Source organism: Eschscholzia californica, unplaced genomic scaffold (assembly GCF_041429995.1).
Source record: "Eschscholzia californica isolate CP2 unplaced genomic scaffold, dmEscCali1.0.p SCAF_1, whole genome shotgun sequence".
Lineage (NCBI taxonomy): Eukaryota > Viridiplantae > Streptophyta > Magnoliopsida > Ranunculales > Papaveraceae > Eschscholzia > Eschscholzia californica.
The window spans coordinates 3,540,280-3,554,463 of record NW_028238198.1 but is presented as its reverse complement, the minus strand read 5'-3'; the positions used below and the strand labels follow the sequence as shown (position 1 = coordinate 3,554,463).

The window sequence follows — 14,184 nt, the reverse complement described above, 5'->3', positions numbered from 1 at the left end:
AGAAAAAAAGCAAAAACAAAATTATGGCCTATGCAGGTCTCGAACCTGCGACCTTCGCGTTATTAGCACGACGCTCTAACCAACTGAGCTAATAGGCCGGTTGTGACTATTGAAGTCAATATTAGGTATTTAAACGGTAATATGATTACTTATGTAAGAAAAAAGTTAGGGTTAAAAAGGAGACCTAATTACTAATAGAATTTTTGGGTTTCTAGTCCAAAAATCTACCCCTAAACACACATTTAGTCCCCCTAATATTAATATAGGATTTTAAGTCAAAATAATAATTATAATGGATATTTAGTCCAAATTATTTAAAGTATATCTAGACTTCAAAGTTACAGTGTTTTTCTGTTGAAAAATTCTTGTTTTGTTTCATAAATTACCTGTTATTTATTGTTAAAGTTTCATACTTTATTTTATGTTTTTCATACTTTATTTCATTTTTTTTTATATGTGTCATACATAACACGTTATTTATCAACAATGTTTCTTCCAAAACGAAAAGGACTAAAAACCTATTTTCTGGGAAGATTGGACCTTAAACTTTTTTTGAACTTTATTTTGGACTTAAAACCCATGGACCCTTACTGATATAGACATTTTCTTTTAAAGAATAAATTGATTATTAAACATAGTGGGGTAAGTTTATTTGGTCAAAAGATCAAACAACAAGAGCAGTTTATTTTTATGTATACTTTAAAGAAAGACTCTGACCAGACATGAAGCATGAACATTGGCAGTGGGTCTTGTTCATCTAGCTAAGATCCAACAACCACTACCGCCACCACTAGTTAATTAATCATAATAATTACATGTTAATTATTGTTTACTAACAAGTGTTTAGATTTGATTTCCTTTATAAAAAGGAGGGTCATATACTTAATTAGGTCACTCAATCTAGCTAATAACCAATCCCAACTAACAAATCTGAGTAGCTCAATAGAGAGTAGATCTTTTGACCCCACAACAATCAACTTGCTTGCTTATCATGCCTACCTTTCCAACCAAGCAAACATTTTGAAAAATCATCTCACTTCTTTTTCTCCTTTTTTGTTGTTAGGGTTAGATTTTAGAAAATTCTAGACATATATACTAAGGTTGGTTTGCGATTCTTGTGTGAGTTTTATCTCCATTTGAAATGAGCTAAAATGATATTAAAAGAAAAACATTTTTTTTTTTGAAAAGAACACATTTCTACGAGCACGTCACCATCTTATTTACTCTTGTGTGTCATACTTTTGGGGCATAAAACTAATTTGTTAGTGTGTTAAATTAACGACATACATTTTAATATCAAAAGACTTTTTATAGATTTAATTTTACATGTGAGTTGTACCAATCATCTGTCGTTGTTTCGAGAAATATTGCTTAAGGTGTGGGGAATACACAATTGAGTGGGAACATGAATTTTGAGTAAACAGAGAACACAAGACTTGGTCGATCAAATTTGACCTTAATGGCTTCGAATTTGAAAGAGGCAGTGGGAAAGATGAAGTTAACCAAATATATTTTATGTTTTCTAAGTCGTTAGGGTCAAACTTGGTTGACGAAACCTTAGTCCTTATATGCTTTCGACTTTCTCCTCTCAAACTTTGTATTCTGCAACCAAAACAATATTCACAAAGCAATGCTCCTTTCGTACAATTTTTCGCCTATTTAATGTTGCGACTTTTGGACATCCTAAAACGTCTCTGAGAGAAAGACTTGGTCAATCAAACCTTTTTGGAGAGTGAGATCAGAGAGATGGAGAGAGAATGAGCAGGACAGAGTGAGATATAGCTACAGAGAATGAGCTGAAGAGAATGAGATAGAGGTAGAGAATGGCATGAGAGTGAGGGAGAAAAACATGAGATAAAGAGAGAGACAACTAACGAGAGATAGATATAGAGAACGAGCGTGAGAAAAGGAGCTGAAGATGATGGAATAATAGCAAAAGAAAGATCAATTCTTAGATTCAAAATAAAATTATCTCCTGAATCAAATCTAATTCATCAAAGTCCATCTTCTTTAAGATTTTTATGGATGCCAAAACGGCTGCTCAGAAAAAAGAAAAAAAGAATGAGAAGAGAGAAACACCATTCACAATATCTTTATATTTTATATATAAAAACAGGTAAGTCGGTTATTTGGGCTTACCTGATCGTCTATTTTATCTGAAAGTTTGATAGAGATCACATCCGAAGGATGATATAAAATCTTCTTTTAAGTAAATAGACTAAAATAAAAGAGTTATGATCTCCCCTACAATAACTAATGACAAAATATTAAAAATATCCTCATCTTCTTCTTTGAAAGTAAATAAAAGAATATAATTTATCTGTGTTAGTCAAGTTCGACATTTCCTAGATTTGCATTTCTATGCGACCGAGTCTGACGCCTCTGCATTGCAGAGTATATGCACTGATCAATTGGGCTACTAGTGGTTGACAGGAGTTCACTTTTGTTGAGTGAGACGCCATCGGTGTTAGTCAAGTTTGATATTTTTTGGATTTGTATTTCTATGAGATCGAACCTGACACCTCTGCATTGCATAATATATGTACTGACCAACTAGACTACGAGTGGTTGGCAGTAGTTCACTTTGTTGAGTGAGACGCCATTGATCTCTCTAACGGGTTGATTAGTTTTTTACACAAACGTGATTCCTGTTTTATCGGCCACCAACTTTTAACGGTTTGTGGTCCCACCCACGTAAGGTAAGACTGTCTGGCGCGCAAAACTGAATTTCTTATCCTCTGATTTTGACACGTGCTCATATATATTAGGACAGGGAGAAAGCACATGAAGTGTCTCTTTGACCTTACGTTGTTGATTTTGTTCTTCCCAAGAAGATGATGATGGAAAGAAAGAAAGACCATCATCAGTAAGTAGTTACTCCTGACTGACCCATCTTGTGAATCTCGATGATTCTACCTCCTACTACTACTTCATTATAAATAAGAAATTTAATCATATACTACCAAATACAAAACATGATTATGGTTGAACTAATTTTGTTAATTAATTGTTTAGTTACAAAATTAGTTGAAAGAAGAGTTAAATCATGTTTGTAGAGGATTAGAAAAATGACATGTAAACGAATAGTGACGTGTTATCGAGTCAATGTGTCTGTAGAATCTAATCTATTGGGAAATACACAAATTATTATTATTATTATAGTACAAAATTATTTTTAGCAGAAAAATAAACTCATTCTAGAGGTCTTTTACACTTGTGTTTTCTTACATATAACTAGGGTATGTCCCTTGCCTCAGGGCACGGTCAGTTGTATTAATCAAGGCTGGCTTTTGGTATAGGAATAACACTATTTAGTAAAGGCAGTGCGTTAGAAATGTCAATTAATGGATTTGCTCTTCCTTTACCAAATTAGTTTAAGGAGGGCGTTATAAGGATCATTTAATAAATAGTGCCAAAATAGAAGGACTTAAATAAAAATTAATAGGAAATCTATTTTATTTTGTTCACTTGTAGTTTCTCTTACATAAACAACCAAAACCCTAATATCGTCACTACTATCAACATTACCATTAGTATTAAAAAACTTGCAAAGTTTACCATCACTATAGTCTTAGTTTCGAGCTTTTAATGATGCCTCAAGATCTCATGGATGAGGAACCACCGTTAATGAACCTACACCAAGAAAGTAGATTCCTTTGACTTAAACGTAGACATCGACTTAAACGAAACCATCGACTTAAACGAAGTTATCGACTTAAACAAAGACATTTATAATGAATATAATATGTCTCAGGTAAAGAAATATCATTTTCTTGTCTTCCTCTATGTTTGAACAAACGTTTTAGGGTATTAGGTCGTTTTTTTTCGTAATGAATTTTCGGTTGAATCGACCGAAAAAAAACAACAAATTTCGGTAGGGTCGGCTGAAAAAAAACAACAAATTTCGGTCGTAACGGCTGAAAAAGATGACAAATTTCGGTTGGGTCGATTGAAAAAGATAACAAATTTCGGCCGGCCCGCTGAAAATAGTAATAAATTTCAGCTGAGATAGCTGAAATTAGTCTGTTTTTTCAACCGCTCTGACCAATTTTTTTTTAAAAATTCAGTTGGTATTCATGAATTTTTATTTTTTTTATGTAAATGTCACTTATATATTTTTCGAGTTACATCCTTGTTTGTATTCTTCATTGCACTATTGATACTTGAAATCTTCAAAAGTTACTTTAATTAGTGTTAAAACTGAAAACCCTAAAAATTTATGGAGAAATCAAGCAATAACAAGAATTACAAACTCTCTATGGAGATAAGTGTTGTGTTAGTCATCTAGGGTAGATTTCTATATCTATATCACTCTTTTTGATAGAATCAAACAGATTTAGAGTTTTTCTACTTTTCAGGATGTTTATCTATCTTCTCTCTCTTTGAATTGATCGAAGGTTTTAGATCGAACAGGATTCTCTCTTCTCTTTCGAAGGTTTTTAGTCGAACAGGAGGATACTCTCTTCTCTCTCTTTTGGTCCAAAATAGTTTGATGTGAGGGACCAAAGTATAAATTTGGGATATTTTAAAAAAAATGTTTATCCCTCTCTATTCTAAAAAGAGTGATCTCCCTATCTAATGCACTGCCTTTGCTAAAAAATGCTCTTCCTATACCAAAACCCATTAATCAAATATGACGAAATTTTAACCTGTTGCTTTCGGAGTCCCGTAAAATTATTTTAGGCACTCTCTCCAAACATGTGACCCGACTTTCTATACTTAATAATTAATATGCTATCAGGGTCGTGGCTGAGAATTTAGGGGCCTTGTGCGAAAAAAAAAATTGTGGGTCTTTCTTACGATAAAAAAGTTACCAGCGAAAATTGAACAATAATGATGATAATCTGTCAATACATATTATAGATGAATCCAAATGTATTTTTAAAAAAAATATTTAGAATAACTTTTTCGTTTTAAAATTTCATTTTATTGGAAAATCTAGTCTAAGATCCACAATAACTTAACAAAAAATTTTCTTTATTCAAAAGAAATATTAAACTTTTGTGGAATACTTGGATCTTTATATGATTGAAAGAAAATAATTTCTCTTTACAACGTATGATTACAGTCTAAGCAATTTTTTGAATATGATGAATTTTGCATATTGTTAGAATTTTTTAAAATAACAAACAATTAGAAAAAAGTGTAATGGAGCATAAACAAAGGTCTATTTAACAATTGTCCTCTCAATTTACAAAAAAAAAAAAAAAAAAAAATCAAATGCTTTGCAAGAAGTGTAACTTCTTGCCTGGGTTGCTTCTATGCAAACGTAAGACACATACCAAGCGAGCTAACGAAGAGATTATGGTTATTCTAGCTATCGCTAGTTATCTATAAGTTAAACGTCGGCATGTCATAGAAAATGGGCCCTTTGTGGTGGGGGGCACAGTGCGAGCGCCCTACTTGCACGGGCCCATCCACGGCCCTGATTGCTTATTCTGGATACCTTAATTTTTTGGTATTATTTTTTTTTTGTTTTCTTTTCTTAAATTAGTTATTGTTTTATTGAGGGAGATTTTAGTTTCTTTTTTAACTCTTTTTTTTTGTTTTCTTTTCTTAAGTTAGTTATTGTTTTATTAGGAGAGATTTTAGTTTCTTTTTTTCTTAAATTAGTTGTTTTATTTCTAAGAAGGAAAAAATTATTGTTTTTTAAATAGGCAATTTTATTTCTATGAAGGACTATATTTTAAATTTTGAGAAGGACTTCTAGACAATATTTTAAATTTTGAGAAGGGATATTGTCTAGGGTATATCCCGTGCCCTAGGGCACAGACATTTGTATCAATCAAATGTTACGAAATTTAACTGAGAGAAAGAGATTTTTATTAGTTATTATTTTTTTGTATTACTTTTTTGTTTCTTTTCTCTTAAATTAGTTATTATTCTATTGAGAGAGAGAGAGAGAGATTTCAATTTCTTTTGTTAACCTTTGAAATTTATTTTGTTATATTTTATTGTGAGAGAGATATTTTTATTAGTTATTATTATTTTATTTATTTTCTCTTAAATTAGTTATTATTTTATTGAGAGAGATTTTAATTTCTTTTTTGAACCCTTGAAATTTATTTTGTTTCTTTTTCTCTTAAATTAGAATTTTTATTTATAAAAAGGAAAAGATTATTGTTTTCTAAATAGGTAACTTTATTTCTACGAAGGACTATATTTTAAATTTTGAGAAGGGCTTCTAGACAATATCCTTTATTAAAAAAGGATGCTTGTCCCAGTCATCGTTTACCCTTCTGTTTTATTATATAGATTTTTAGGGGTGAACAAAAATCGAACCAATTGGTCGAACCGAACCAAGTCGAACCGCACCGATCAGTTTTTAAGCCGAACCGATCACCGTTTGACTCGGTTCGACCGACAAACCGAACAACCCAAACTCGGTCTGGTTTGGCCTCGACTTGAATTTATGGAAACCGACCGAACCCTAAGGAAAAATGAAATAATAATTTTGTAAAGTTAGAAATTGTTAAACTAAAAGGAAAAAAATTAGAAAACCCCTAATGAAGTCTTCCATATTATTATCCGTCATCCTTCCTAGTTGTTGTTGTCGGCTTCATCAACCACCTATTCAACTTGATTGAAAGATTTTAAAGGTAAGCCTTCACTCATTTTTTATTTACCACAACTTATTCTTAGTTAGTAACATAAAAATATAGATTTTATATTCGCACTTCTACTTTTTTACTTTTGTGATGGTGAAAAATTAAGATGAATTTTTAATTTTTATTATCGGCATATGTAATGGCGGAAAAGTACGATATGTTCATAATTTTATTTTTGGTATATGCAATGATATGAATATCATTAGTTTAATATTTTCTCTAAATTGTGTTCGGTTAAACCGATCAATCGAACTCAACCGAGTCGAACCATGTCGGCCGGCCGAATGATCGGCTCGACTTCGGCCAACGATCTAGTCAAACCGCCACTTATTGGTTTGGGTTCGGCTCGAGCCAAAACCGAAAAAAAACCGACCGTTGCTCACCCCTAATTATTTTATTGAGAAAGATTTTAATATATTTTTTAGTTATTGAAATATCTTTTGTTTCCTTTTATCTTTAATTAGTTATTTTTTTCCTAATGACACAATTATTTTTTTCTTCAAATTAGTAATTTTCTTTCTACGAAATACTATATTTTAAATTATAAGAAGGGCTTCTAGACAATATCCTGTATTATAAAGGATGTTTGTCCCAGTCATCGTTCTCCCTTCTGTTTTATTATATAGATATATGTTTTAGATTGCAATTATTATAAGGTGACTCGTGTTGAATTGGAATTGCAATTATAAGTTAAAGTGATGAATTTTACACGAGAGGATCTTATATCTACGGTTAGATTTTTATTGATATTTAAAAAAGTGAACGGCTAGATTTACATCTCTACAAACAGAAAATAGTAGACCCCACATTTTTGACTCCCCAGACAGATTGGTTGACAAAGAATGTATCCTACACAAAAACGTCAAGAGTAAAAGGGGAAAGAAAGTTGTAGATGTAGGTAAAGATCACGTGCTAGCTTACACGGTGATCGGGATCACGTGGTAGCATACATGGCGAGCAGATGAGGATATATATAGATAAAGAGATAGAAGATGGCCCCTCCAGGCAGGCAGGCAGGCAGGAGCCAAGAAACACGCTTATATGATACTGGATATATGGGTGTGTGTGTGTGGTGGCGGCCACGAGAGACAGCTGACATTGCTTTATGTTCATCGGACCGTAAGGGTAAAATCTCCCTCATAATTCTTGTAGACTTCTGGATTAAAACAAACTGTGAGGAGGTTATGTTTGTAACCTAGGAGCCTAGAACAATTATGTCGGAGGCTTTTAGTCCTTTCCAGCCCTAATTTACAGTTGACAACACTTTAAAATTTGAAAATTTTGACTAAAACTTCTTAAAAAAAATTGACATTTGGTTAAAAACAATTTATCAACTTTTTATAGGTTTTTAGCCTCTTGTGGCATTTTTGTAAAATATCTAATACAGGGAAAAGACAAAACTAACCGTATTGCAAAGCAATGCCAACCAGATTGCAAAGTAGTGCAAATCAGATTGCAAAGCTCTGCAAACCAGATTCGAAAAGGTAAACCTAAACTAAATTGATGATTTTATAGACAAAAATCGATAGAAACCCTAGATACAAAAATCGGCTAGCTCCCTCTTTCACTCGTTTTTTTATCTGAACTTAGAAAGTTTGGACAATTCTAAATCTTAGGGTTTCTTGAAAATTACCCTAGATACAAAGGTTATTTAAGGTATAAAAAATGAGGGAGCTTTTAAAATCGTCCTTGAAGCCTATTTCTAAAGTTTTCATGGTGCTTAGAAGAAGAAAAAGATAATTTGTCTTTTTGACAAAAAAAAAAAGTTAAAATTATAGTCTAAAGGTAATATAATTTGACATATCGAACGCAGACAGTCCTACTAAATGCGTAATATCAATTCGTGGAAGTAAGTTTGGGGAGGGATAATCTTAATCATTGAAGAGGATTTGAGGATAATTTGAGAGATATAATCTCAACCCTTAAAGATAAGTTGGGATGTGTAATCTTAGCCATTCAAGATTGTTTGCAGATAAATTAGAGATATATAATCTCAACCAGTGGAGATATATTTGGGAGGTGTAATCTTATACTCGAATTCAAAATATAAGAAATCAAGAACACTTAAAATTGCATAAATTCCAATAGTATCCACCGAATTACTTGTCCATAATGGAAAATCGAAATGCAGGACTAGGCGACCAACTGAGGACTAGTTAAATTTATCGGACCCAGTTAGGCTTCCTCAGACTGGAAGAGACTTAAGATGTAAAGAGAGATAGAGAGAGAAGGGGAGTAAGAAGTCAATAAAATGTGTAGAGAGAAACTAAGAATATAAAGGGAGAAAGAATAGCGATTAAGAGAGAGAGAAAACAAAAAAAAAGGATACATAGAGGAAAGAGAGAGAGAGAGACGCAAATGAGAGAAACAAATACAACAAATAGATGAGAAATTCTAATGAAATATTCGCCATCTCGCCCTCTTTTTCTTTGTTTTGTGTTCTCTCTTCGAAATTGCAGGTTCATGTTTTCTCTGTCTAAAATCAGCTAACAAGAAACGGAAACCCCAAATGAAATATATATTGTTTTGTTATTTCAGTATCCACTCAAGTTAGTCAGAGCCTAGCGTCAAGCTCGACTCAGTCGAGCCGTCTCATCAGGCAGCACCTAACTCGTATTTAAAACGATTAAGGTCCACTCCTGGAATGGTCGTCGACAAACGACAATTGCTGACGACCTTTGATTTTTTTTTTTTTTCAAATCCTTCTCTTCCGACCACCATTTCTAATCATCACAACCTCCGACCACCACATATGATCACCACAACCTCCGATCACCACCACCTCCCATCACCATAGTTTCTGCTCGCTTCTTTCTTAATCCCCCCTCATACTTCGTCTCTCTCTCTCTCTCTCTTACACCCTATTTCTCGTGCTTTGTTCTCTCTCTATTTGGAAGTCTTTCTAAACAAAAAAAACATAAACTACTTAAAAATATAAATTTTATGAAGAATGCTTACTAAAAATTTAAAGAAACTGTTAATTTCGTAACTTGACTCTTATTTTGACCTCATCCAGTTCATCCATGTATTTATCGATCAATTCCTCTCCATCAAATTATTCAAGAGAAGGAGAATATCTTGGTTCCGTAATTATAGTCCTAGTTTGGGGGAGTTAGACGGTGCTCTAGTCAAATTGAGTCATATTTTGTTGGCCTAAAATCTTTTTGCTTCCATGTGCAATTGTATACCCCGAAGCACTGATTATGAAATAATCTTTGGGTAACAAACCAACTGAGCCTATATTAAGGAGAATGCTATTAATTATTAATTGTTAACACGTGATTATTTATTTCTATTGGCATGTAAACTAGGGCGTACTTTAGTAGCGATAGCTATTGATAACATGCGCCAGTAACTGCTTACTTATTACAGGGGGGGCGGTTTGTCGGGGCTTAAGATCTGGGATTCGGGTGGATACTCTCTTTTAATCCCAACATTCTTACAGATTATTCAGAAAGTGAGAGCTCATAAAAAGGACCAGGAAAGAAAAAGAAAGACTTTCTATTTTCATACTTACCAATTTTTTCGATTTTAGACTTTGATAGGGATTCGGAGATATCTTTGCTCAAAATCAAGGAATATAATCAATCACAGCTAGTATTTATAATATGGGTATGTAATTTTTTTGGGTTTCTCTATCTTGGGTATTCTTTCTTTTTGTATTTCAAATCTTGGGTTATCTTTCATTTTTCATTTCCAGGTGATTAACTTTCATGGGTTGCAGTTAAATTTTTGATCTTATCTACTTGTTTGTTGTTTTTGGTTCATGGGTTCTTGTGAAATTTGATCTTATCTTCTAGTTAGTTGTTTTTTGGTTCATGGGTTCTTGTGAAATCATCTTGTTTTTCCTTCATAGATTGATTTGAGGGTCTGATTTCTAGTTTATTTTGTTGGATCCAGTTTTATTTACAAGCTTTATTCATGTTTATTTCCATAAGATTTCTTAGTGAATTAAGTGATTTTAGAATAAATAACTCAAATGGTTCTTTATTCTTCAGATTTCTTCATTAATTGATGATTAGTTTCTTTCATAATGGTCTATTTTCAATCCTATTTTTCATTTCTGAACTTACTTCTATCTTTGAGTGTGTTTTCAGATACTGATTTGAGCTCTTCAACAGACATGAATGATGAGTATGAGAAATTCATTAGAAGAATGAATCCACCAAGGTATATATAATTTTATCATTTCAATGTAAGAATCTCATTTTAAAACAAAACCCCAATAGTCTAGTCTAGAGATTTGATTATCTGCTTTTTTTTTTATGTGATTTCAGTGTTGTAATGGATAATGAATCTTGCAAAAACGCGACAGTGATACGGGTATCGCCTTTGTTAACCTAACTACGTATCTTATTCCTTGGTTTTGATTGTTTCTAACTTGTTTATCAATTTGTTTATGAAGGTGGATAGTGCAAACAAACATGGAATACTTCTTGATGTTGTTCAAATTCTTACTGATCTCAATCTTATTATAACCAAAGCTTATATATCTTCTGATGGTGGATGGTTTATGGATGGTATGAATTTTAGTCCCTCATATGTATCGTGTTTTTCGAATTGAAATTTGATAAGTATTTTCCTTAGATATAATAAGAAGTTCCGAATTTTATCAGTTTTTAACGTTACCGATCAAGACGGGAACAAGCTTAGAGATGAAGTGGTACTCAATTACATTCGCAAGGTTGGTAGTATACCGTTACATCGATATAATAATTATGATTGTTCTTTTTAGGCATACCCATCTTATTAAGTGTTTTTTTTCTTTAGTCTCTCGGAGCAGATTCTGACTTTATACCCACACGAAAAAGATCTGTTGGGGTTGAACCAGCGACGGACCACACTTCAATAGAGTTAATCGGGAATGACCGACCAGGACTACTATCTGAAGTAAGTGCAGTACTAACCAACCTAAAATGCAACGTTGTGAATGCTGAAATCTGGACCCACAATACTCGAGCTGCAGCTATTATGCACGTAACCGATGAGTCAACTGGGTCTCCTATTATCGATCCTGAGAGACTTTCCAAGATTAAGAAACTTCTATGCAATGTTCTTAAGGGTAATAACAGGACAAGGGAAGCTAAGACTGTTGTTTCTCATGGGGATATTCACACTGATAGAAGACTTCATCAGATGATGTTTGCTGATAGAGATTATGAAAGAAAGAATGATGCGCCCGATGAAAAACTTAGACCAAGTGTGTCTGTTGATAATTGGTATGATAAGGATTACTCTGTGGTAACAATTCGGTGTAAGGATAGACCGAAACTTCTTTTCGACACAGTTTGTACTTTGACCGATATGCAATATGTGGTTTTCCATGCAAATATTGATGCTGAGCGACCCGAAGCTTATCAGGTTTCCATTTGTCTTCCTTTATCCTTTTATGATTCTATTTAAGTAGTACTTTTCTTAAGAAGTTTCCTTTTAATTAAGTTGTCCGTAATCTTATTTTGTTTCTATCCCAATCTTGAAGGAATACTATATCAGGCATGTGGACGGTTTTCCTGTTAATTCGGAAGCAGAACGACAAAGACTTATCCATTGTCTTGAAGCTGCTATAGAGCGAAGAGTATCTGATGTAAGTAATTCTCCGATTACACTTTCCTGATTCGCAAATTTTGTGCCTTGTAGTGCACATATATAGTATGTAGATGCTTCATCACTACTCAGTAGGTTTAGTAATAACAAGTTAAAATAGGGACTTTTATACGCAGCCCCTCTTTTGTGTCCTAACAACTCATTGAATTTAGATGGTATGCACGTTTGGATGATCTAACTGCCCTTTGTGAGGGCATACTCCTCGCATAAAATCAGCAGTTGATCATTTGCATGAGGGTCACACATGGAGGTCATGCGATATTTGGTGAAAAAACTTGGGCCCATGAAAATTTCCATAAAGAGTACATATATTGTTACTTCTTTTTGCATGTTCATGTTATATCCATTGACACCAAGAGGTCAAAGCCACGGGCACGCCAGGCACAGTCCTTAAATGTTTGACTGTCGGATGGGGGGAGTTTTTGGCCCGCCCCAAAATTTTGATTAGGTTTGACTTAAAGGAATTAAGGCTTTCGAATAGAGCCCGAAGCCCTCCCCTCACTCCTTTCAGGAGATTTCGTACAACCCATCGCAATGCCAGTGCCTACTTGGCCGCGGCAGGTTGGCAGAACCCGTTTTTAAAACACGGGTCCTACCAGCTGCCGTAGCCAATAGACGGGCCATTTCTGGTCTGATGCAGTCCATACATAAATAATACTATTGACAACTCAATCTTTAATCTTTGTCACTAGGTATCGTAATTCTTTCTTATTAAGTTGTTTGTTTGATTTTTGGGTGGATGTCACTATATTTATAAATCATTCATTCCCTATCTTAATTTCTTCATTGATTCATATTTGGACACAGGGTTTGAAGCTAGAGTTATGCACAACCGACAGGGTTGGGTTATTATCTGCTGTGACTCGTATTTTCCGCGAGAACAGTCTAGCTGTTATCAGAGCAGAAGTGACTACAAGAGCAGGCAAAGCTGTTAACACGTTCTACGTTCGAGATGTAGATGGAAATCCTGTCGATCCTAAGACTATTGATTCCATAAGACAAACGATCGGCCAAACAATTCTCCAGGTTAAAGGTAACTCCGAAAATGGTAGCTCTCCTCAAGAATCCCCTACTAGGTTTCTATTTGGTGGTCTTTTTAAGTCTAAATCGTTCTGTAATTTCGGGTTAGTTAGACCTTACTCATGAATGAAGTCTTATAGGTTGTTGCCGAGGAATGTTTGAGCTGGCCGAGTAAAATGTGTATATTGAATTTCATCTTTTCAGTAAAAAATTCCTTGTACATAATTTAATTTCCATTTATTTCAGTCTGATTTGCCTCCAAATCATTCTCTCTCTCTCTCCCTCCGTCTGATCTAAATTAAATTTTGGTTAATTTAGATAATCTTTTTTCTCTCTTTAACTCAAAGACTTAAAACTATAGTTAATTGTCTATTTTGAATTGGTAATACAAGTATTTTACTGTTGATTTGACATTTTTGGGTGGGAAGCCAAATATTTTGCAGTTTATTTGACTCACCATTTTTTTTTGTTAAAAATTTTTTGGACAATTTTCTGACAGAGATTTGACATTTTTGGACCTTTTTTGGGCAATATAATATTGACAAAATATATATGGGACCTAAACTCTATTTTTTCTTCAAGATTGATTTTTTGTTCCGAAAAACCAACATGAGATGTCTCACAAAAACTGACATGAGATGTCCAAACTTTGTGATGGTTAGAGTATGTGGACACTCAAAACTCGAGTTCGGGTCCAGCCCAGCTATCCCCATAAAAAAAGGCCAGCGTTTCGGGGAAAGCTAAAGAATTTTTAGGTTTATAGTCCAAAAAACGGGTTCTAATAGTAGATATAATCCTCTCTAATTCTATAAAGGGTTTTAAAACCAAAAAAATAATATAAAATGGATATCTAGTCCATTTGGTCTCATCTAGAGAGAAAACACAAATCTCTAGAATAAATATTATTTCATAATCCCTAATCTAACCTTTTCATATTTTATAACTAATTTAT

General features: G+C 33.5%; 1 protein-coding gene and 1 non-coding gene across 6 annotated transcripts; one reads left to right on the top strand and one right to left on the bottom strand.

The window, feature by feature from the left end:
• Positions 1-24: 24 nt before the first annotated feature.
• TRNAI-AAU (transfer RNA isoleucine (anticodon AAU)) lies at positions 25-98 on the bottom strand. Its single transcript has one exon. It is a non-coding gene; the product is annotated as a tRNA-Ile (tRNA).
• A 9,780-nt stretch (positions 99-9,878) lies between these two features.
• On the top strand, positions 9,879-13,457 carry ACR4 (ACT domain repeat 4). Of its 5 annotated transcripts, none has more exons than XM_086636600.1 (8): positions 9,879-10,220; positions 10,706-10,778; positions 10,886-10,931; positions 11,014-11,128; positions 11,225-11,292; positions 11,379-11,969; positions 12,088-12,192; positions 13,020-13,457. In XM_086636600.1, exons 1-8 carry the CDS (start codon positions 10,217-10,219, stop codon positions 13,356-13,358), a joined length of 1,341 nt encoding a protein of 446 aa, XP_086492726.1. In that variant the 5' UTR covers positions 9,879-10,216; the 3' UTR covers positions 13,359-13,457. The 5 variants fall into 5 exon arrangements, with proteins under 5 accessions (XP_086492726.1, XP_086492750.1, XP_086492733.1 ...); XM_086636624.1 differs by having other exon boundaries at positions 10,218-10,252; XM_086636607.1 differs by lacking the exon at positions 9,879-10,220 and adding an exon at positions 10,223-10,308.
• The last annotated feature ends 727 nt before the right edge of the window (positions 13,458-14,184 follow it).

What these genes read in the sequence shown, in the direction of transcription:
- ACR4 (XM_086636592.1), top strand. Translation starts at nt 10,642, where the DNA reads ATGGTCTATTTTCAATCCTATTTTTCATTTCTGAACTTACTTCTATCT. An exon ending in AAAACGCGACAGTGATACGG is followed by an intron (nt 10,932 to 11,013) that starts GTATCGCCTTTG and finishes TTGTTTATGAAG; the next exon opens with GTGGATAGTGCAAACAAACA. An exon ending in AGCGACCCGAAGCTTATCAG is followed by an intron (nt 11,970 to 12,087) that starts GTTTCCATTTGT and finishes CCAATCTTGAAG; the next exon opens with GAATACTATATCAGGCATGT.